The sequence below is a fragment of the Procambarus clarkii genome, chromosome 26 (genome assembly GCF_040958095.1).
Source record: "Procambarus clarkii isolate CNS0578487 chromosome 26, FALCON_Pclarkii_2.0, whole genome shotgun sequence".
NCBI classification, from domain to species: domain Eukaryota; kingdom Metazoa; phylum Arthropoda; class Malacostraca; order Decapoda; family Cambaridae; genus Procambarus; species Procambarus clarkii.
This window is the reverse complement of record NC_091175.1, coordinates 22,389,767-22,411,844: the sequence shown is the minus strand read 5'-3', so window position 1 is coordinate 22,411,844 and position 22,078 is coordinate 22,389,767. Positions and strand designations below refer to the sequence as shown.

Here is a 22,078-nt window from a genome sequence, read left to right as displayed (position 1 = left end):
TTGAAATTATATGTAGAGGTTTACAGAGTGCAGCTCCCACACATATTTATGCTACCAATCATTTATACAGTAGAATTGAGCTGTGCAAATCTTCAGTTGTAGAGCCATGATTCCATATAACAATGATTATTAAGTGCACGTAACTTAAGGGAGACTCCAAGTGTATCTGTACAGACAGCATTCAATGTAAGCTTTAATTTCCTATGTAAGTAAAGCAAAAACTTCTCCTTTGTTTAAGTATCCTCCCGCTGGTCACACTAACAAATGGAGACCATTAATTGTTATTTTGTGGTTTCTCGACGGGCTTTGTAATTCAGTGAGTACTCACCTAGTTGTGCTTGCGGGGGTTGAGCTCTGGCTCTTTGGTCCCGCCTCTCAACCGTCAATCAACAGGTGTACAGGTTCCTGAGCCTATTGAGCTCTATCATATCTACACTTGAAACTGTGTATGGAGTCAGCCTCCACCACATTGCTCCCTAATGCATTCCATTTGTCAACCACTCTGACACTAAAAAAGTTCTTTCTAATATCTCTGTGGCTCATTTGGGCACTCAGTTTCCACCTGTGTCCTGTGTGTGTGTGTGTGTGTGTGTGTGTGTGTGTGTGTGTGTGTGTGTGTGTGTGTGTGTGTGTGTGTGTGTGTGTGTGTACTCACCTAATTGTACTCACCTAATTGTGCTTGCGGGGGTTGAGCTCTGGCTCTTTGGTCCCGCCTCTCAACCGTCAATCAACTGGTGTACAGATTCCTGAGCCTATTGGGCTCTATCATATCTACATTTGAAACTGTGAATGGAGTCAGCCTCCACCACATCACTTCCTAATGCATTCCATTTGCTAACTACTCTGACACTGAAAAAGTTCTTTCTAACGTCTCTGTGGCTCATTTGGGTACTCAGCTTCCACCTGTGTCCCCTTGTTCGCGTCCCACCAGTGTTGAAAAGTTCGTCCTTGTTTACCCGGTCGATTCCCCTGAGGATTTTGTAGGTTGTGATCATGTCCCCCCTTACTCTTCTGTCTTCCAGTGTCGTGAGGTGCATTTCCCGCAGCCTTTCCTCATAACTCATGCCTCTTAGTTCTGGGACTAGTCTAGTAGCATACCTTTGGACTTTTTCCAGCTTCGTCTTGTGCTTGACAAGGTACGGGCTCCATGCTGGGGCCGCATACTCCAGGATTGGTCTTACATATGTGGTGTACAAGATTCTGAATGATTCCTTACACAGGTTCCTGAACGCCGTTCTGATGTTAGCCAGCCTCGCATATGCCGCAGACGTTATTCTCTTTATGTGGGCTTCAGGAGACAGGTTTGGTGTGATATCAACTCCTAGATCTTTCTCTCTGTCTGTTTCATTAAGTACTTCATCTCCTATTCTGTATCCTGTGCCTGGCCTCCTGTTTCCACTGCCTAGTTTCATTACTTTGCATTTACTCGGGTTGAACTTCAACAGCCATTTGTTGGACCATTCACTCAGTCTATCCAGGTCATCTTGTAGCCTCCTACTATCATCCTCTGTTTCAATCCTCCTCATAATTTTTGCATCGTCGGCAAACATTGAGAGGAACGAATCTATACCCTCTGGGAGATCATTTACATATACCAGAAACAGTATAGGTCCAAGGACTGACCCCTGCGGGACTCCACTTGTGACGTCTCGCCAATCTGAGACCTCACCCCTCACACAGACTCGTTGTCTCCTGTTGCTTAGGTATTCCTCTATCCACCGGAGTACCTTCCCTCTCACTCCAGCCTGCATCTCCAACTTTCGCACTAGCCTCTTGTGTGGCACTGTATCAAAGGCTTTCTGACAATCCAAAAATATGCAGTCTGCCCACCCTTCTCTTTCTTGCCTTATTTTTGTTGCCTGGTCGTAGAATTCAAGTAACCCTGTGAGGCAGGACCTGCCATCCCTGAACCCATGTTGATGCTGTGTTACAAAGTTCCTTCGCTCCAGATGCTCCACTAGTTTTTTTCGCACAATCTTCTCCATCAGCTTGCATGGTATGCAGGTTAGGGACACTGGCCTGTAGTTCAGTGCCTCCTGTCTATCCCCTTTCTTGTATATCGGGACTACGTTAGCTGCTTTCCAAGTATCTGGCAGTTCCCCTGTTGCCAGTGATTTGTTATACACTATGGAGAGTGGTAGGCTCAGTTCTCTTGCTCCTTCCTTTAGAACCCAAGGGGAGATTCCATCTGGGCCTATAGCCTTCGTCACGTCCAACTCTAGTAAACACTTCCTTACTTCCCCACTGGTAATCTCAAACTCTTCCAGTGGTTCCTGGTTAGCTATTCCCTCACTTACCTCTGGAATTTCTCCTTGTTCTAAGGTGAAGACCTCCTGGAATTTCTTATTCAATTCCTCACACACTTCCTTGTCATTTGTAGTGAATCCTTCCGCCCCTATCCTTAATCTCATAACCTGTTCCTTTACTGTTGTTTTTCTCCTAATGTGGCTATGCAACAATTTAGGCTGAGTCTTTGCCTTGCTTGCGATGTCATTTTCGTATTGTCTTTCTGCCTCTCTTCTCATCCTGACATATTCATTCCTGGCATTCTGGTATCTTTCTCTGCTCTCCAGTGTCCTGTTATTCCTATAGTTTCTCCATGCCCTTTTACTTTGCTGCTTAGCTAGCCTACATCTTTGATTAAACCATGGGTTTCTCATCTTCATTTCTCTGTTTTCCTTTTGGACTGGGACAAACTTGTTTGCTGCGTCCTTGCACTTCTGCGTGATGTAATCCATCATATCTTGGGCCGTCTTTCCCCTGAGCTCTGTTTCCCATGCTATATCTGTTAGGAATTTTCTTATCCCCTCATAGTTTCCCTTTCGGTATGCTAACCTTTTGGTTTCGGTATCCCTCCTCGAGTTCAATAACCCTTCTTCAATCAAGTACTCAAACACCAGTACACTGTGGTCGCTCATTCCTACTGGGTCCTCAAAACCGATTTCTCTTATGTCGGAGTCGTTCAGAGTGAAGACTAGGTCGAGTCTCGCTGGTTCGTCATTGCCTCTCATCCTTGTGGGTTCTCCGACATGCTGCGTTAAAAAGTTGCTTGTCACCACCTCCAATAGTTTGGCTCTCCACGTATCCTCGCCTCCATGCGGTTCCTTGTTCTCCCAGTCAATCTTTCCGTGATTGAAGTCGCCCATGATGAGCAGGTGGGATCTATTTCTACAGGCAGCAGAGGCTGCCCTCTCAATTATAGTGTTAACTGCCTTGTTGTTGTTTTCATACTCTTGACTGGGTCTCCTGTCATTTGGTGGAGGGTTGTATATTACTGCTACTACTATTCTTGGTCCTCCCATTGTTATGGTGCCTGCTATGTAGTCTCTGAACTCCTCACAGCCCGGGATGGCCATCTCCTTAAAACTCCATTCCCTTCTCATGAGTAGGGCCACTCCGCCTCCTCCTCTACCTTCCCTCTCTTTCCTTATTACTGTATACTCCTGGGGAAACACGGCATTCGTTATGATTCCAGAGAGTTTTGTTTCAGTGAGTCCGATTACATCTGGGTTAACTTCTTGTGCTCTTTCCCTTAGTTCACTTGTCTTGCTTGTGATCCCATCTATGTTCGAGTACATCACCCTGAAACTGACTCTCTTCTGCTTCTTTTCTGGGGGGGACCTTTGGGATCTGGGGTGAGTGGGAGCTGGGGGGACCTGGCACGGGGGGATTGGTGGAGGAGGGAGGGCTTGGGGTGGTGGGGGAGAGGGGGAGGGTACAGGGGGTGTGTGTGTGTGTGTGTGTGTATCCGTCCGTCTGTGTACATGCGGGTGTCTGATCTGTCAATTGTTTGAACATGTCTGAACAAAAATTTACTTATTTACATAAACAATTGACAATCTTCACCCGGAACAATTCTACAAGTGAGTATATTATCTAAGACAACTGAAACTGAATCCGAGAAATCTGGTGGAAATATTCATTGTTTACAGCCAGTTAGTAACACTAGCAAGACAAAAATAGTAAAGTTTACTGAGCCGTGTAGCCGTCAGCAGCACCCGGAGGTCCAGCACACGTCAACACTGACTCCAGACCCAGTAAGCTCTAAGGTACCAGACGGCCTCTCCCGGCCCTCTAGCAACCACACTTCAGCAACCAATAACAAATATTCAGAAACTTTTATATAATACACATTAACAATTTACACCAGAAGTACAACTGTTAAAAAAGCACAATAATCTACGTGGCAGATTACAGCAAGAAATAATTATAGAAGTCTGAAAGTTTTCCGGAGGGCCTTACGTGGCTGATTATAATGAGTGCTAATTTTAGGAGATATTTCAGTAACTTCCTGAAGGTGCATTACGTGGCTGATTAATATGCGTGCTAATCTTAGGAGATATTTCAGTAACTTCCTGAAGGTGCACTGCAGCAGGCGAGGAGCCTCTCACTGTGCAAGTCTGCAACTCAGAGATCTTGTGTGTGAATGAGCAAAGCTGCACACCCAAGTAACAGCCTAGCAGAGGAGCCACAACAATGGTCATTAACACCAAACAGCGAGTGATGACCACTGTACTCATCTGCACGATGTTCCTTGTGATCTTCCTCACTGTGAACTATCCTGGCGGCAGCATAAGGTCACTCCTGAAGGTCAGTAACGATGAAAGTGTTGCTCCGACAAGGCCAAATAACGTTACTAATGACAATACAGTATTTAATAACAATAAGGCTCTACAAGTTTCTCTTACAAGACTACAAGAGGCTGCGACAAGTACTGTCACCGAGGAACAACAAACTACTGAGGTTCCCGGGGATCAAGTATCGGGCCCAGGTGCCTCTCAAGAAGATGAAGAAGCAGATGCAGCTTCCGTGGCCCCAGCAGTAAGCCAAGACGACCATCTGGTCCTGGATATCACTGTCAACATGACAGGTGTTGCTGTGACTGTGGACGGTCGCCAGGTGAGGCTCCTTCACTGTTCTGTCTGCATGTGTATTTAAATGGTCGTTCAGTTTATTTTTAAGGAAACATTAACCTGATCATCTAGGTCTAATATGTTATGGAGTAGTCCGCCAGAACCATGTACTCCCCTAGTTGTGGGAGTACATGGTTCTGTGAGCTTGTGGGGGTTGAGTTCTGGCTCTTTGAACCAGCCTCTCAACTGTCAATCAACTGTTGTACAGGTTCCTGAGTCTATTGGGCTCTATAACCCAATGTTTGCGGGTAAGCTGCCTGCCCACAAGAGTGAGCAACTGAGATTTGTTTTTAAGTTTAAATTTCATAAAAAAATAACGAGCTTAGGCAGAGTAATGGAAATCATTACACGAAACATTTTTCAGCACCTTACTTCTGAAGATTACATTAAAATGTACATAATTATCAATTTATCGTACGTGAAGATGATATGAAGTAATTGAAATCCAATATGTCTTTGTAATATTACATAAGCAATTCTTATTACAAAAAAAAGCGACACAGAATAGTTGATGTTGCCCCTTATGTTATAAACGATCTAGGAACGCTAATGGTCTAAACAAGAATGGCGACTAGATTATGTTATGAAGCTCTCCCCCCCCCCTTCTCTCCCTCGAGTGTGTTGCTTAGACGTTGTGAGAGGGCTCTTGGGCGCCGCCCCCGGGTCAAGTGGAGGGTGGCTTCTGTTGCCTTCGCCTGCGTCCTGTGATGTTTAAGTTTTAAGTTTTGCCCTATGGGGCAAGTTTATTGGGCAGCGCCACTTATCCTGTGGGTGGACACACCGCCATGCCAGCATGTACAACACTCCCCAATATGAAGAAAACCCGCTGGATTGTTCATCCTGTTACTTGTACCCCAGAGATGGGACTTGCTTAACTATCTCAAGTGAACAGCTTATCAAACAAGAAGATTCACATTTGTCAACCCTTAAAATATTACGTTATCTTGCGCGTGCAAAATGGCGGAATCTGAACAGTATCTATATTTGACAGATAATATTTTCCTAACTCAAACAATGTGGGGTTTACTACTACGCATTTATATTGTCTCTTAGATGGTCACATTCTCTCAGGTAGTGGTCGAGGCGGTGTCCGTCACTCTTATCAGATTCTGCAGCTTCGCTGCTCAGTTGTTGTTTCCATCCCATATCTCCATGGATATTTGTATCCAAGACGAATTCTTGCTATTACTGATTCTGTCCTGCGGCCACCTCCTCTTCGTCCATAATGATTGGGATTGCCAGCTGCAACTGCACTGTACCAACGTACAGATTCATTGGTTTGTGCTTCAATCTTCCCTTCCTCAGTTACATTGTCACGGTGATGTTGCCTGATAATACCTCTAATTTGTAGCAGAGTCTTGCGTATGAAGTACTCAATATGGTCACCTTTTGCAGCTAGGATGATCTAGGTCATCTCCAGCTTCTTTATCAATTTGCTCAAGATACTTGTGCCTCATTTCTTGTGGTATCATGTTGAACTTTTTCATTGTCATCTCGTTGATGCTAATCCTGCTGGTTCACCTTCCCAGACAGGCAGACCTTTCTGCAAGCACGAACTCACGGGCTTGCTCAAGCAGGTGAAGTTTTCGAGGTAGCAGACTGACCAGTGTTGCCATTTTTTGCTTTTCCTGTTTCCTCCTGTAAGTAGCACAGAACTCAGTTTTTTCTTGGCAATATCATTGTAATGATATTTTCAATCATAACTGCAAGCTTAGCATTCAGTTTCCTGATTCTATTTTCAACACTGGGGAGAGGCAGCTCCTCTTGTAGGCTAGAAGTTTTGGCAGTTCTTGGGACTCCAAGAATGATTGCTGACTTCATTTTGTATGCTCTTAAGTCTTTTCATATCGCTTTGGGAGTAGGTGCATAAAACGTGTGCAGCATAGTCTACGACGGAGTGCACATAGGGTGTGTACATCATTTTAAGCACAGCAATAAAGGTTCCATGCCCATTCCAGGTCATCGCTTTCAGTGCCCTGATATGTGGTATGTATTTCCTTGTGCACCAGTAATTGGCAGAACCATATCAGCAGCAACAGCATCAACATAACAACACCAACAACAAGTCAAAGATGGTGAGTGGCACACCCAAAACTTTCATGTAATGGGATTGACATCAACAGAGAAGTACATATGGATTATTACACCGCCCGCGACCACAGAGTGGAGTATCGCTTGTCTACTTAGTTTCAATAGTTAGACATAGGATCATGTGGGGATTATGGGATTGATATCCCTATTGGTCACTGAGGTTACTATTCCGACCTTTCAATGGTGATAGATCTATACTGTCCTTGTTACGCCTGAGATTGCACATGTGCTTGTGCCTCCCTTTGTTCGGTTCCGTGGTGGGTGGGGAGCAAGGCAAGGAAGTCCACTTCTCCATTTATGTTGTCTCTTGCAACAACAGGATCGCTCATACACTTGGTCGGTCTCGCTTCATGCACGTCGACGTTCAATCCCCGATTGTACAAGTGGTTGGGAACTAATTCCTTCCCTCTCCCCCTCCATGTCCCATCCCAAATCCTCATCCTGATCCCATCCAATTGATATATAGTCTTGGCAATTTCTCCATTTAGTTCACTTCCCTTCTTTCTGAATACTGTAGATCCATTTTTCTGAGGCTCGTGGGGTGGGCGATCAGACCCTCGAGTCAGACTGTGATGGAAGATCAGGCCGAGACCAGTGGTCTCACTGGATCACATACTTCACTACTCAATGTGATCTCCCTGACAGGTTTACACCGACCTGAACCACACCGACACCTTGGGTGACGGACCCGTCCGCCTCCACGCTGGTCTCCATCTGGTCACCCTGCACCAGGTCACAGGTCGGGTCATGGCCGCACACTCCTACATGACCTGGCAAGTCAGTCTTGATAAAGCTTTCCTCAAAGCTTTGGCAGACATCCAGGAAGGCCGCCTCTTGGTCATCATGGGCGCAGTAAGTGTTAAGATTATGTACATCTAAACAAAGGCTTTCATGTTTAAGCTAAACACATTACAAAATACTTGTAAATGACGTTTAATATTTTAGAATAATCGACTTCAGAAAATAGTTTGAAGAATAACTAAAAATAATATACATTGCAGCCAGAATTCACGACATTCTTGAAAATGACGACAATACGGGTGCTGGAGGAGATGGGCGCCCTCTACATCGACAGGTTGGCCTACAAGGACGCGTGGTGCCTGCTGGTGCACAAGGGCGGCGGGGTGCTGCTCGAGGCCCTCGTCACCTCTCTCCCAAAACATAACATAACTCTCTCCCAAAACATGATTGAGCTGGACGTCTCGCCGCTCAGTCTTCACGTCTCAGTTCCTCGCATGCAAGGTGAGTGCTAAAGCTGCTGCCACACTTCTCCTGTACTTGGGTATCCACTGTAACCCGTCCTCAGGCCAGCCTCATTAGAGAGTGGCCGTCTCCCAAGAAGCAATCATCAATTTTAACAGTGTAATAAAAATAGGTTTCTTCTCATATAAAAATTAATATTGTTATGCAATAAAATTCAATGTATAGTTAGCCGTAGGTTAGGTTAGGTGTTTAGGTTCTGTTTGCGATTATTTGTGTATGTAGTATTTACAGAGTTGCAATTCCAGCAGAGGACGTCAGCAAAACACTCCTCTAGAAAACTCCATGTCTTCAATTGTGAGTCGTATGTAAACCGTTTTTCAGTCATAAACAGGGGGTATGGTAGCAGAATTAACGAACATTTTGCCTTTATTGATGAGGCTCTGGGATAGCTACATGACCTCAGGGCAAAATTTAAAAAAAAATGACGTCAGTAAGAGAAGCATGATGGGTGCTCAAACATAATATACACACAAGAGTCAGAGCCTAAAGATGGGACTGGTCTCATTCATTGCTTGGACTGACATCATTCGTTGTTTGTAGCTGTGAGAGATGGATCTTTAGCTATCTTAAATATGTGTAAGATGAGTGCACTAGGTCGCGTTTCGTTAATACGAAACTTAAGAGATGCCTTGTTGGGTGTCCTTTGACAGCTCTTGTCACCAGGATTCCGTTGATACCACGATGGCCGTCGTGTGTATCTCCATTCAGTAGTTACAGTAATAAGAAGTTTGTAATATCTACGTAACTCCAGGGGATTAAATTTTTTAAATTTTGCCCCGAGGGGCGAGTTTATTGGGCAGCGCCACTCATCTTGTGAGTGGACACACCGCCATAGCAGCATGTACAACACTCCCCACTAGGAAGAAAACCCGCTGGGTTGTTCATCCTGTCACTTGTACCCAGACACAGCTGGGACTTGCTTAACTGTCTCACGTGAACAGCTCCTCAAACAAGAAGATTAACATCTATCAACCCTTAAAAGCTTACGTTATCTTGCGGGTGCAAAATGGGGAAATCTTTTAAGAACAGCATCAATATTTGACAAATAGTGTTTTCCTAACTCAAACAATGTGGGGTTTATTATTCTACACATATTTCTAATGTCTCTCAGGTGTTCACATTCACGTAGATAGTGGTCAAGGCGGTGTCCGTCACTCTCCCCACAGATTCTGCAACTTCGCTGATCAACTGTTGTTTCCATTCCATATCTCCAAGGATATTTGTATCCAAGACGGATTCTTGCTATTACTGATTCCCTCCCTCGTCCTCCTCCTCTTCGGCCATAACGATTGGGATTGCCAGCTGCAACCATGTTGTACCATCGTATAGATTCACTAGTTTGTGCTTCTATCCTCCTTTCCTCAGTTACCTTGTCTCGGTGATGTTGCCTGACAATACCTCTAATTTGTAGTAGAGTCTTGAGTATGAAGTATTCAATATGGTCTCCTTCAGCGCCTTCAGCAGCCAGCACATCTGCTCGTTCATTCCCACATATTCCAACATGGGAGGGGATCCACAGAAACTTGATGACTCTTCCCTGATTGGTAAGTACTCTCACAGCTCTCTTAATTTCAGCGACTATTGCAAGATTTTCTGCCCGATTTTTACTTGGCTTTGCAGTGCTGCTTTTGAATCGGTGCAAATCACTGCACCATTAGTGTTCCGTTCAAGAAACCTTAACGCCATAACAATGGCAGTTAGCTCTGCTTGCGTTGAAGAGGCATAGTTCTCAATACGTGCTTTTTCTTCATTTCTGCGTTGGAAAGTATTATCCTTGATTACCGTGTATGCTGCACCAGCCCTGCCATTGACAGGATTAGATGACCCGTCAGTGTAGATTTGATCTAGTCCATCTCCGGCTTCTTTATAAATTTCCTCGAGATACTTGTGCCTCATTTCTTGTGGTATCATGTTGGATTTTTTCGTTGCCATTTCATTGATGATGATCTTGCATGAGTCATCCTCCCAGGGAGGTAACCTCTCTACAGGCAGGAGCTCACGGGCTTGCTCAAGCAGGTGAAGTTCTTCGAGGTAGCAGACTGATCTGTGATGACATTTTTTGCTTCTCCTGTTTCCCCCTGAAAGTAGCACAGAGCTCAGTTTCTTCTTAGCAATATCATTGTAATGGGGATCTCTGGCTATCCTAATTGCAAGCTTAGCATTCAGTTCCTGAATTCTGCTTTTAACACTGGGAAGGAACAACTCCTCTCGTAGATTAGACGTTTTGGCAGTCCTTGGAACTCCAAGAATGATTGTCATGGCTTCATTTTGAATGCTTTCAAGCCTTTTTATATCGCTTTGGGAGTAGGTGCACAGAACTGGTGCGGCATAGTCTATGACGGAGCGCACATAGGCTGTGTACATCATTTTAAGCACGGCAATAGAAGCTCCATGTCCATTCCAGGTCATAGCTTTCAGTGCCCTGAGTCGACTTTTGCATGTTCCTATGAGTTGATTGAGCTCCTCTTTCTTTCCCTTGTTAGAGCCGACAGTGACGCCAAGGTACCGATAGTGGTCAACCCATTCAAGTGTAACACCATTAATTTGCAGTTCTTCATTTGCTCTCCGCTTGTGATGGGAGTATGCCTTCGACTTGTTTGTGGAGAGAGTGAAACCGAGCTCAGTACATTTCCTTCCAAGGAGTTCAATGGACTGTTCAATTTTTCCCAAGGTGGGAGCTTGTATTAGGACATCATCTGCATATCCCACTTGTTGTGTTCCTTCCGGAAAATCAATATTTGCAATGGCGTTCATAAGTACATTGAATAGTGTAGGGCTTAAGACTCCGCCTTGGGGGGTCCCGAGTTCCATATTCATTGTTCTGGAGACTGCTCCATTGAAGCAAACCTTGGCTTTCCTTCCTGTGAGGTAGTCTTCAACCCATTTCATGAGTCTCCCCTTGACACCCATGCATGCAAGCTCGTCCAGGATCGCAATCCCCTGTGCTTCGTCAAAGGCTCCTTTGATGTCAACAAATACAGAGTACCTAGCCGTGTCATTAGCCAAGTAATTAACTATACATTTTGCTGTGCTCCGTCCTTTAACAAATCCATTGACCCCCTCCCCTAACCTGCCTATTTTGTGCAACAGTCGGTTTAGGATGATCCTTTCAAGCATCTTGCAAGTGCATGACACGAGACTGATAGATCTGTAATTACCAGGGTCATTAGGCTTCGGTATGGGAAAAATTATTGCGTGTTTCCATTGTGTGGGCAACACTCCACTTAGGAAGGACTTGTTAAACAGGTGGAGTAGTGGATTCCCAGACACTTCACACAGTGCATTGAGTATGTCGCAGGTGACGCCATCTTCACCAGGTGCTGTACTTTTACCCTTTTTCATAGCGCCCCTTACTTCTTGGGCTGTGATTGGTTCCCCATATTCGTCTTCACTAGACAGTGCTCTTGTTATCCTAATTCTTCTGTCATCATGTCGCAGGAGCTGTTCCCTGCTGATTTCTGCAGGGAGGGAGGAGGAGGATGCTGCATCACTCCACTTGTGAATTAGTTCCTCAGCCTTACCCTGGTGGTCTTTGTGAGCCGCAGGCCGGGCTCTGCCCCCCTTAGCTATCTGAATTTTTGCCCACACTTGTCTTGCAGATGTTTCCCGTCCAATAGAGCTAGTGAACTCAAGCCATTGTCTTTCCCGCTCTTTAATCTTCTCTTCCCTGGCTACTTGACACACAGTTTTAAACAACTCTTGGTTACTTTCAGTGGGATGTCTCCGGTACTCTCTATTCATGTCTCGCACATTTGCGTTAAGCATCTTTATATAATCATTCTCATACCATTTTATTTTCTTCCTCTGAGGGTTACTTCGCCCAGGCGTACGGTGCGGAACTCTTAGACAGCTCTCAATTTGGTGATTAAGCTCATCAACAAATGTGTCAATGTCTTCTGGGATTTGGTATTCTGTGAACCAGTCACTCATCCTGTTTATGAAGTGCGGCCTCATATCTGGTCCGAGTGATAACCTTTTTCTTCTATTCGTCTCTTTCTTTCTCTTGCTCATATCGACGGTGGTAATTAGTGCGCAAGCCCTTCTCAACTGTCTTGTACACATTAGGCCTCAGCTATGACGAGAAAATTCGTGACGTCACGACATAGCACCACCCAGAGAGACGGCTCTGATTGGAGAAGGCCTTAATGCCTGGAACCTGATTGGGCTCTTTTTGAAGAACAAGGAAGGCAGTGATGGACACCGCCTGGAGCAGGCCAGCCCACGCTTTCCCCCTCCTTATGTTCCCTGTCGCTTGCCTGTGAAGACGTGAAATTCTTACACTGGCGGCCAACAGCTAAGAAATGTGCACAACTGGATTATCCATTAAGTTAAATCTCATTATCTATTGAAGTAACCTGGCACACATCACCACAGAATCCGGTCTGCGGTGGGAGATCCCTTTGATATTCGAGTGATAAAACGAGAGAGAAAGAGTGTGCTCAGCACGTGATAACCAGCAGACGCAACTAGACTGCAGAGTTAATATCCGTGTTTATCTTCACCATCCGTCACTATTCGTTAGCCTATTGCTACGAGTGTGAAGTAGAACGGATCAGCAATGATTCCCTAGTGTACTGTTTATTTCTGAGTGAGATAATCATATTTTCGACTACTTTGTGAGTTCCGAACGACACCATGCCCATCACCACACGTGCGCTTGCCACCTGATATTAGAGACCGCAAATACCACCTTTGTGTAGACATCACTCGCCTCCCAGCTGTGTAGCGTTACGCGCGACCTCGGGTTTACTAAACACCCTTTGATTTGCAAATTTAATATGGAATCATAGAGACACTCACCAAACACCTAACTATATAGGGCTTCACTTTCCCTTAACCCTACAACCTGTTCTCAAACACAAGCCACATACTCGTTAATCCAGCCATCAAACACCCTGTTTGTGTGTGTGAAATACTTTTCACACAACAGCTTGGGATCGTCGACACAGTTGTTTATACATTACCTGTCATCTTCTCTGAAGTATGTGTTGAGATTGTTTTATTGTTTTTGTTTTGTGTATAATTTTTTTCTTCTATTGTTTTTGTTTTGTGTATAATTTTTGTATTTTATTGTATATAGATTTTTTTTACTTTTTAAATTTAATTTTAGTAATATATAATTGTAATATATTTAATTGCTTTTAGCTATATTAGCGATTTAACTATTTTTTTTAGCATTATATATATTTATATAAACACGAAAACGTTCAGAATTTTTGTTTAATTTTCCTAGTGGATATAACGCATAACCGAATCACGTGCTTTTTGTGATTAATTATCACAAATATATATGTATATATATTATATATATATATATATATATATATATATATATATATATATATATATATATATATATATATATATATATATATATATATATATGACAATGTCAGACCACGGAGGAAAATGAAACAGGAAATTTCCTTAAGTACTTTCGTATATTAAATACATCTTCAGAAGGTAGATACCTTCTGAAGATGTATTTAATATACGAAAGTACTTAAGGAAATTTCCTGTTTCATTTTCATCCGTGGTCTGACATTGTCACATTCTTAATCACGTGTTTATTTTCGTTATATACACACATATATATATATATATATATATATATATATATATATATATATATATATATATATATATATATATATATATATATATATAACCATCTTTGTAACCTATATGTAACTCCTTTTTTGTAACAAAGTTCAAATAAAGCAAATATATATGTGTACATACAAAAGAATGGGGGTGGTAGGAGAAGATAATATTAGTGTTCAGTGAGAAACCACAAGGTCTCCTCTGAATACTTTTTATTTTCTTCTCCGAGGCTATGGGTCCCCACATTGGCACCAGAGGTGGTACCCTCATAAAAAAAAAAAAAAAAAAAAAAAATATATATATATATATATATATATATATATATATATATATATATATATATATATATATATATATATATATATATATATATATATATATGTCGTACCTAGTAACCAGAACGCACTTCTCAGCCTACTATGCAAGGCCCGATTTGCCTAATAAGCTAAGTTTTCATGAATTAATTGTTTTTCGACTACCTAACCTACCTAACCTAACCTAACCTAACTTTTTCGGCTACCTAACCTATGAAGATAGATTAGGTTAGGTTAGGTAGGGTTGGTTAGGTTCGGTCATATATCTACGTTAATTTTAACTCCAATAATAAAAAATTGACCTCATACATAATGAAATGGGTAGATTTATCATTTGATAAGAAAAAATTTGATAAAATATATTAATTTAGGAAAACTTGGCTTATTAGGCAAATCGGGCCTTGCATAGTAGGCTGAGAAGTGCGTTCTGGCTACTAGGTACGACATATATATATATACACACACACACTTGGGAAGCAGGCATTCCTTTAAACATATTTGGTTATATGTGACTGCGCTGTTGATCTTAGAGTACAAACTTTCTTTGCTTCTATTTTCTTACTCTCGGGATTAAGAAGAGCAATCAAATCACCGAAATTCACGGTAAAGAAATTTAAAGAAAGTGATTATTGAATGGTTTGTCATCTTCTGCGTTTCTTTCCACTCTGGGGCATCTTTAGGTAAAGAATGAATACACAAAATTGATTGATTGATTGATGAAGATTAAGCCACCCAAGAGGTGGCACGGGCATGAATATAATACAGCCGAGGTGGCACGAGTAAAATACAAAAGGTGCAAATTTATCATAAATGCACATTTAGAAAAGGTGAAAGGTCGAAGGTATATAGGGGTAAACATTCATCATTAGGTAACAAATAGGCGAATAATGGTGATGAATGCCAATTAAACATTGGATAAGGCGGTGGATGGGGAGAACTCGGTAGATATGTTATCGTTATCCAGTGCTGTATAGTGAAATCTGGATCTGAGCGTAGGCAAGGTATTGCAGTCGTTACTCTATATATTTAGTGTTTTTTTTATGAGTGTAGCTTCCAGGATTTGCAGCCTTATCTGGTCAATGGTGGATGCTTCGATTATTGTATTATATACTAACATGTTCCTATTGAGTGTTGTGTTATGTACACTTTATATATGGTTTCTTCTGTTCCAGAATCAACCCTAGGTCCTCTCACTTGGAAGAGGAGCATGCTAAACACATTTCCTCAGACGTACTACTTTTCCTTCCAGGTGGAGGGTGTAGGTGGTATGGCGTGGCGGGGCTGCAGGAGAGGGCCGCCTTCTGTGACACTTATGACGGTTATGGTGACTTCTGCACCTGTCACCACCCGCCCTGGTCGCCCCTCCCACAACACCCAGTAAGATATTGCTCCTATTGTCCAACTTACAAAACATGTTATATAACAAGGAAAGAAATTCCGTATTGTGTCTTGCCGAATTTTGGTTAACATATAATGCTGTAATACTTTAAAATGTTACAATTGGTTGTTGTAAGGTATGCGGACTAATAGTGTTGTGTATGAGGTGGAGTACGAGATGAAGGAGGTGATCCCTGTGGCCATAGTGACAGCTCGCCGGCTGCCCCACGTCCTGCGTCAGGTGGGGCAGGTGTGGGCCAGCCCCGGCGGCACCAACACACCCATCACCATCTTTGTCGACGGCCACAACCCCGAGGCCCAGGCGCTGGCTGCCCTCCTCCACCTCCCTCTAGTCCAACACCACAATCCCGCCTCCAAGGGTGAGTGACTATCTTATTTTTTAATGATACTTGATTTATAAAAGTTGTAACAGTTTGCTGTTCATATAATGTATTCTTGTATTTAAAAGCTGGGTTTGTTAAATGTTGTATAGATATGCTTGTGCACTGGTTTCAGAGTGGGAATGAATTTTTACTTGACTTGGAGTGTAAGGATATTAGTAAGGAACTCGGAATTAGAATTAGTAAAGCCTACCCAAGCCTTGGGGATCGGAAAGGGTGGTACATCAGGGTAGTTCGCTTGCGAGCAAAACTCGTGTGGTTCAGTCAGTGTAGAGAGGACAGCGATTGTGAGAAGAGGTGAACACCACACCAGGCTAGGAAGGTTAAGATTAAGGTAGGAAGGATGCAGGTTAAGGTAGAGTGTTGCTTTGAATACTGTACAAATTAGGATTTCTATTTCCATTGCCTCCAAGGATAGGATTTTATTTAGACTAGGGGGTGTACTTAATTTGCCATTTTTATAAATAGTGATTGTAATTGTTCAACTATGTTTATACGTCTACCTTAATTATTCTGTGTTATGAACCCTGAAGTGTTTGAGAACTGCTGTGATCCCACGAATATCCTTATGAGTCAAATATTTTCCTTGTCTTACGTAAGCAGCTTTTAAAGGAATTCCATCCCATCCTTTCCAGTAATTTAAGATCAAAATTCCTGTCAATTCTATACTAATTGACTGTTCTTCTCCTGAGTCAATTTAATTATTTCTAATTTCAGGAAAAGTGGTGGTAGTGTTATAAGTATTTTGAGTAATCCTTGTCTTCCATCCAGTGCTGTAAGAATTGTGGACATAGTTTTGAAACATCATTCAGTCGTTCCTCCCTCCATCAGGCAACCTGTCCTCTTACAAAATACTTTTTGTTCCAGGTAGCGAATCTTAAACAACAACAAATTACGTCTGAATTTATCACTGGTAGGTATAGGGCTTTATCGGCTGAGAGGGCAGACCCAGCTAGTTCTCGGGAGTGTTGTATTTGAATTAAATATTTTACAGCCTTGAAGGATTACGCTGTTAGTAGCAGTGATCGTTGTACATGTGGTACTTGGTGGTTGCACATCAAGACGTACAAGGGTGATTGTGGTTAAATATTACAATGGTAGCAGTGGTCCCAGTGGACGTTACAATGGGAGCAGAGGTGGCTCATTAAGTGACATCTGTGACATTCACTTACAATCGTAAAATTTCGAGGCGGATTATGTTTTTCTAACATTCGTATCATATGTTTTGTCCTAAGAGTTATTGACAGTTCATATTCACAGGATCGCCAGACCGTGTTAACTGTCACATGAAATACGTCCTGGCGGAGGTATTCCAACGTTACCCACAGGTGGATAAGGCCATTATCCTCGAGGACGACCTTCAACTGGCTCCAGACTTCATCCCGTGAGTCGAAGTTACCCCAATCATTGACCACATTCATTTAATCTTCACAACAAATATCGAGTATCCATATCCACTTCCCATATATATTACAGTCTCTGACAAAATTCCTGAATCGTTAAGGCCAACAAAAACGGTATATAAATAAAACAAAATATTAAGTGACCTAAACAGGGACATAAGAAATTTGCCTAATGGTCAACGAGAGGTCTTAACAAACGTTTTTGTAAATAAAAAAAACCCACCCGTGTTCCCATCCAACCACTCCACCCATTTCTTATACAACAACGCTCTAGCCTTCTTAACAAACGTGATCTGACTTAAGCTTTGCCCATTTCTCTTTTATTCTTCCCCTTTTCTTTTTTGTTCACCCCTTTTCTTACACTGTTTCTGACTCTTACATTTCCTCTTATTCTTACCTTTATCCTATTCTTATTCTTACCTTTTTACTGCCTGGAATCTTAGCAAAATATCCAAAAATTGCTTACTGTAGATAATGCATTGAGTCCCCGCGGCTAAGTGGTAAAGCATGTGCCCGGCGATTTGAGAGGGCTTTGACCTGGGTTCGTATCCTGGCCGGGGAGAATTGATCTGGCGCCAATCCTTAACTGTAGCCTCTATTCACCCAGCAGTGAATGGGTAACTAGTTGTTAAACGATTTGTCGGGTCGTATTCCCGAGAAAAAATTTGGATTAAGGACCTGCCAGAAATGCTATGCGTGCTAGTGGCTTTACAAGATTGTATTTATTTATATACACAAGTGTTCTTACAATGAAAAATGTACATGACTGTAAAGTTGCGCCAGTTGGATGGGTGTGAATCAGGATTAGTAACTGTGTAACAGACTCACCAAAATTGTAAACTGCCTTGTATAGAATGTTGTGGGCCACTTCTTGAATCACTTGTCATATAAAAAGGCTATTGATTTTTGTGAAGGTAATTATAAGTGTGTGTGTATATACATATATATGTGCGTGAGTATGTGTGTGTGTGTGTGTGTGTACTCACCTATTTGTGCTTGCAGGATCGAGCATTGACTCTTGAATCCCGCCTTTCCAGCTATCGGTTGTTTACAGCAATGACTCCTGTCCCATTTCCCTATCATACCTAGTTTTAAAAGTATGAATTTATTTGCTTCCACAACCTGTTCCTGAAGTGCATTCCATTTTTCTACTACTCTCACGCTAAAAGAAAACTTCCTAACATCTCTGTGACTCATCTGAGTTTCCAGTTTCCACCCATGTCCCCTCGTTCTGTTATTATTACGTGTGAACATTTCATCTATTTCCACTTTGTCAATTCCCCTGAGTATTTTATATGTCCCTATCATATCTCCTCTCTCCCTTCTTTTCTCTAGTGTCGTAAGGTTCAGTTCCTTCAGCCGCTCTTCATATCCCATCCCTCGTAGCTCTGGGACAAGCCTCGTCGCAAACCTCTGAACCTTCTCCAGTTTCTTTATGTGTTTCTTCAGGTGGGGGCTCCATGATGGCGCGGCATACTCTAAGACGGGTCTCACGTAGGCAGTGTAAAGCGCCCTAAAAGCTTCCTCATTTAGGTTTCTGAATGAAGTTCTAATTTTCGCCAGTGTAGAGTACGCTGCTGTCGTTATCCTATTTATATGTGCCTCAGGAGTTAGATTAGGTGTCACATCCACTCCCAGGTCTCTTTCTCGAATCGTTACAGGTAGGCTGTTCCCCTTCATTGTGTACTGTCCCTTTGGTCTCCTGTCACCTGATCCCATTTCCATAACTTTACATTTACTGGTGTTAAACTCCAGTAGCCATTTCCCTGACCATCTCTGCAGCCTGTTTAAGTCCTCTTGGAGGATCCTACAATCCTCGTCTGTCACAACTCTTCTCATTAATTTTGCGTCATCTGCATCTGTGTGTGTGTGTGTGTGTGTGTGTGTGTGTGTGTGTGTGTGTGTGTGTGTGTGTGTGTGTGTGTGTGTGTGTGTTTATACATGTATGTGTATATATGCATATGTACACGTAATATTAATTAACAATTGTGTAACTAACTTCACAAAATTCTCACTTGCTTACCTAAATGAACTGTGGGGTTCAGTTCCTGAACCCATTATATGCCTCTGTAATTCTTTCCACCACCACTCACAGGATGGGTAAAGGGTGCATAATAAATAAATGAAATGGGGTTGGGATGTGTTGCTGAGAGCCCAGACGCCCCAATAGAGACCGTGATACTTGGTGGAACATCCAGGAGTGGGTACGCCAATAATAACTCCCCCTCAGGTCGTGACAGTGGTGACTATCTTATCTTGAAGTTATCTTGAGATGATTTCGAGGCTTTGGTGTCCCCGCGGCCCGGTTCTCGACCAGGCCTCCACCCCCAGGAAGCAGCCCGTGACAGCTGACTAACACCCAGATACCTATTTAACTGCTAGGTAACAAGGACATAGGGTGAAAGAAACTCTGCCCACTGTTTCTCGCCGGCGCCCGGGATTGAACCCGGGACCATAGGATCACAAGTACAGTGTGTTGTCCGCTCGGCCGACCGGCTCTCGACCATGCCAAAATGTCAAAATAATTCTACTTGTCATACTTCGACCGTAATAGGCAAATCTATGTGTTTTTAGATAATAATCAAATAGCACCTGTGCATTATTTTGAACTCTTAGGCATCAACTATATGGTTTTAAATTACCAATCACGACTCCCAGATTATTTTTCCAATTGTGCATTTCTTATATCATCAGGTACTTTCATCAAACAGCACAATTACTCACATCAGACCCGAAATTGTTGTGTGTCAACGCCCACAATAGTAATGCCTTCAGCCACACCGCCCTCGACCCCACGCGTCTCTACAGGGTCCACGGGGTCCCTGCCTATGGCTGGATGGTCAGGAGACAAGTGGCAAATGAAATGATCAATAACTGGGCTCCTATGAACCAGGTCAGGAAACATCATAAAGGCATTTCAGGAGGTACGAGTAAGTCGTGACTAATTGTGACCACAAACACAACTCAACTGGTACAGATGTTTTGCTTCTGAGACAGGCGAAACAGTGTTTTGTGCCTTTAGTTCCAAATTTGAATATCATATTGTCATAATACTTGCTCATCTTTTCATTTGAGTATTTTTTAACTGTATTTCTGATCTTCTATTTGTAAATAACTCCTCGGTACTATATATGTCTTCTGACCTGATTTATTTATTTATTTTTTTTAACACTTCTCTGTTAGCACTGTGGCTGTCAATGTTACCACTATCATTTTGGACCCTCCCCCCCCACCCAGTACCGTTGATATTATTGTTTTCCTCGGCACTCTGCTCTTTCCTATATTCATTTAGGCAAGCTATTAGTTCCTGCAGTTGGTTCCCTGTCCAATATTATTTTTTCAACACTCTGTATGTATCTGATAATTTACCTGCATAGGCCATTCTATGTGCATTAGGTATGTCCCTCATAAGGTTGATTAGGTTTGTCATTGCAATAAATCTAGTATGTTCCATATTTTATAGAAAATTCTGCATCACTAAAGTGAAATCTTCTGTTATAAATGCAACAACCCGTTCTCACACAAGACAGCACATATATGACTTAATGCTTAAAGTCAATATGTTGAATATGAATTAGTAAATATGTGATATATTCCCAGTTACTTTTTTTACCAAGGCCCAAACTCTTCTTCACGTACCAATTTACGTGTCACAGTACCCGTCCGTCAACATAGATAGCAGAATATTCGTGATTGGTTCAATTATAAGGAAAATTGTAGTTTTCAGGTCCCACATGGGTTGTGAAATTTACCTACTGTTGTCCATGCTCTTATAATATTACAGATCAGCTATATCCTATTGAAGGCTCGTAGTTTTGTTTTGAGAAATATTAGTTGTTCTTAGTAAATTATAATAAGCACTATAAATTATTACATAGAATAACAGTGCTTCACCAATCAATATTATATACCATAGTTTGGCTTTAAAAATCTTTAAAGAATGTTTTGTAGGAACGCTAACAGAAAACGATGTTACATTTGAATGTCTATGGGGTAAACTACTGCAAACAGGACGGTATTGTGTCTACTATACCAACTATAGCTAGGATGGATATATTGTCACCTACCGCCTGTTAGGTGGGAAAGGGGTCCAATACCACCCACAGGATGGGTATGAGGGTCACATCCACCCACAGGATGAGTATGGGGATCACATCCACCCACAGGAAGGGTATGGGGTCCAATACCACCCACAGGATGAGTATGGCGTCCACTACAACCCACAGGATGGGTATGGGGCTCCAACCACCCATAGAATGGGTATGGGGCTCCAACCACAAATAAAATGGGTATAGGGTCCAATAACACCCACTGGATGTTTAAGGCGTCCATTGCCGCGCGTCGAGCTCGAAAACCGCAGCATTCATCTCAGAACCATGCCTATTTCACACAGATTCCTTAATAAACGTAAGAGTTTTATATGTCACAAGAAAGATAGAAATATAAGCTTCATTCTAAATACCTTACCATGGGCATATTTAAATTTAAAGCGAAGATACGTGTACTTTTATAATAGCCGAGCTTTAACCCCGGACAGATTGATCGACCGAGCAACTCTCTCTCAGAACAATGTTTATTTCACGTGAATTCGTTAATAAACATATATGTTTTATATGTCTCAAGAAAGGCAGACATATAAGCTTCACTTTAAACACTTTACCATAGACATATTTAAAGTTCTAATGAAGATACATGTATTTTAAAAATTACGG

At 42.3% G+C, this 22,078-nt stretch overlaps 1 protein-coding gene across 1 annotated transcript in view; it reads left to right on the top strand.

Moving 5' to 3' along the window:
* The first annotated feature begins 4,527 nt into the window (after nucleotides 1-4,527).
* The window catches only part of LOC123749621 (protein O-linked-mannose beta-1,2-N-acetylglucosaminyltransferase 1-like), a 42,461-nt gene continuing 24,910 nt past the window's right edge, over nucleotides 4,528-22,078 (top strand). The window contains exons 1-7 of the mRNA XM_069331537.1: nucleotides 4,528-4,899; nucleotides 7,650-7,856; nucleotides 8,006-8,246; nucleotides 15,435-15,562; nucleotides 15,729-15,942; nucleotides 17,224-17,347; nucleotides 20,061-20,259. Coding sequence (XP_069187638.1) covers nucleotides 4,528-4,899; nucleotides 7,650-7,856; nucleotides 8,006-8,246; nucleotides 15,435-15,562; nucleotides 15,729-15,942; nucleotides 17,224-17,347; nucleotides 20,061-20,259 — 1,485 coding nt within the window. The remainder of the gene's footprint in view (nucleotides 4,900-7,649; nucleotides 7,857-8,005; nucleotides 8,247-15,434; nucleotides 15,563-15,728; nucleotides 15,943-17,223; nucleotides 17,348-20,060; nucleotides 20,260-22,078) is intronic.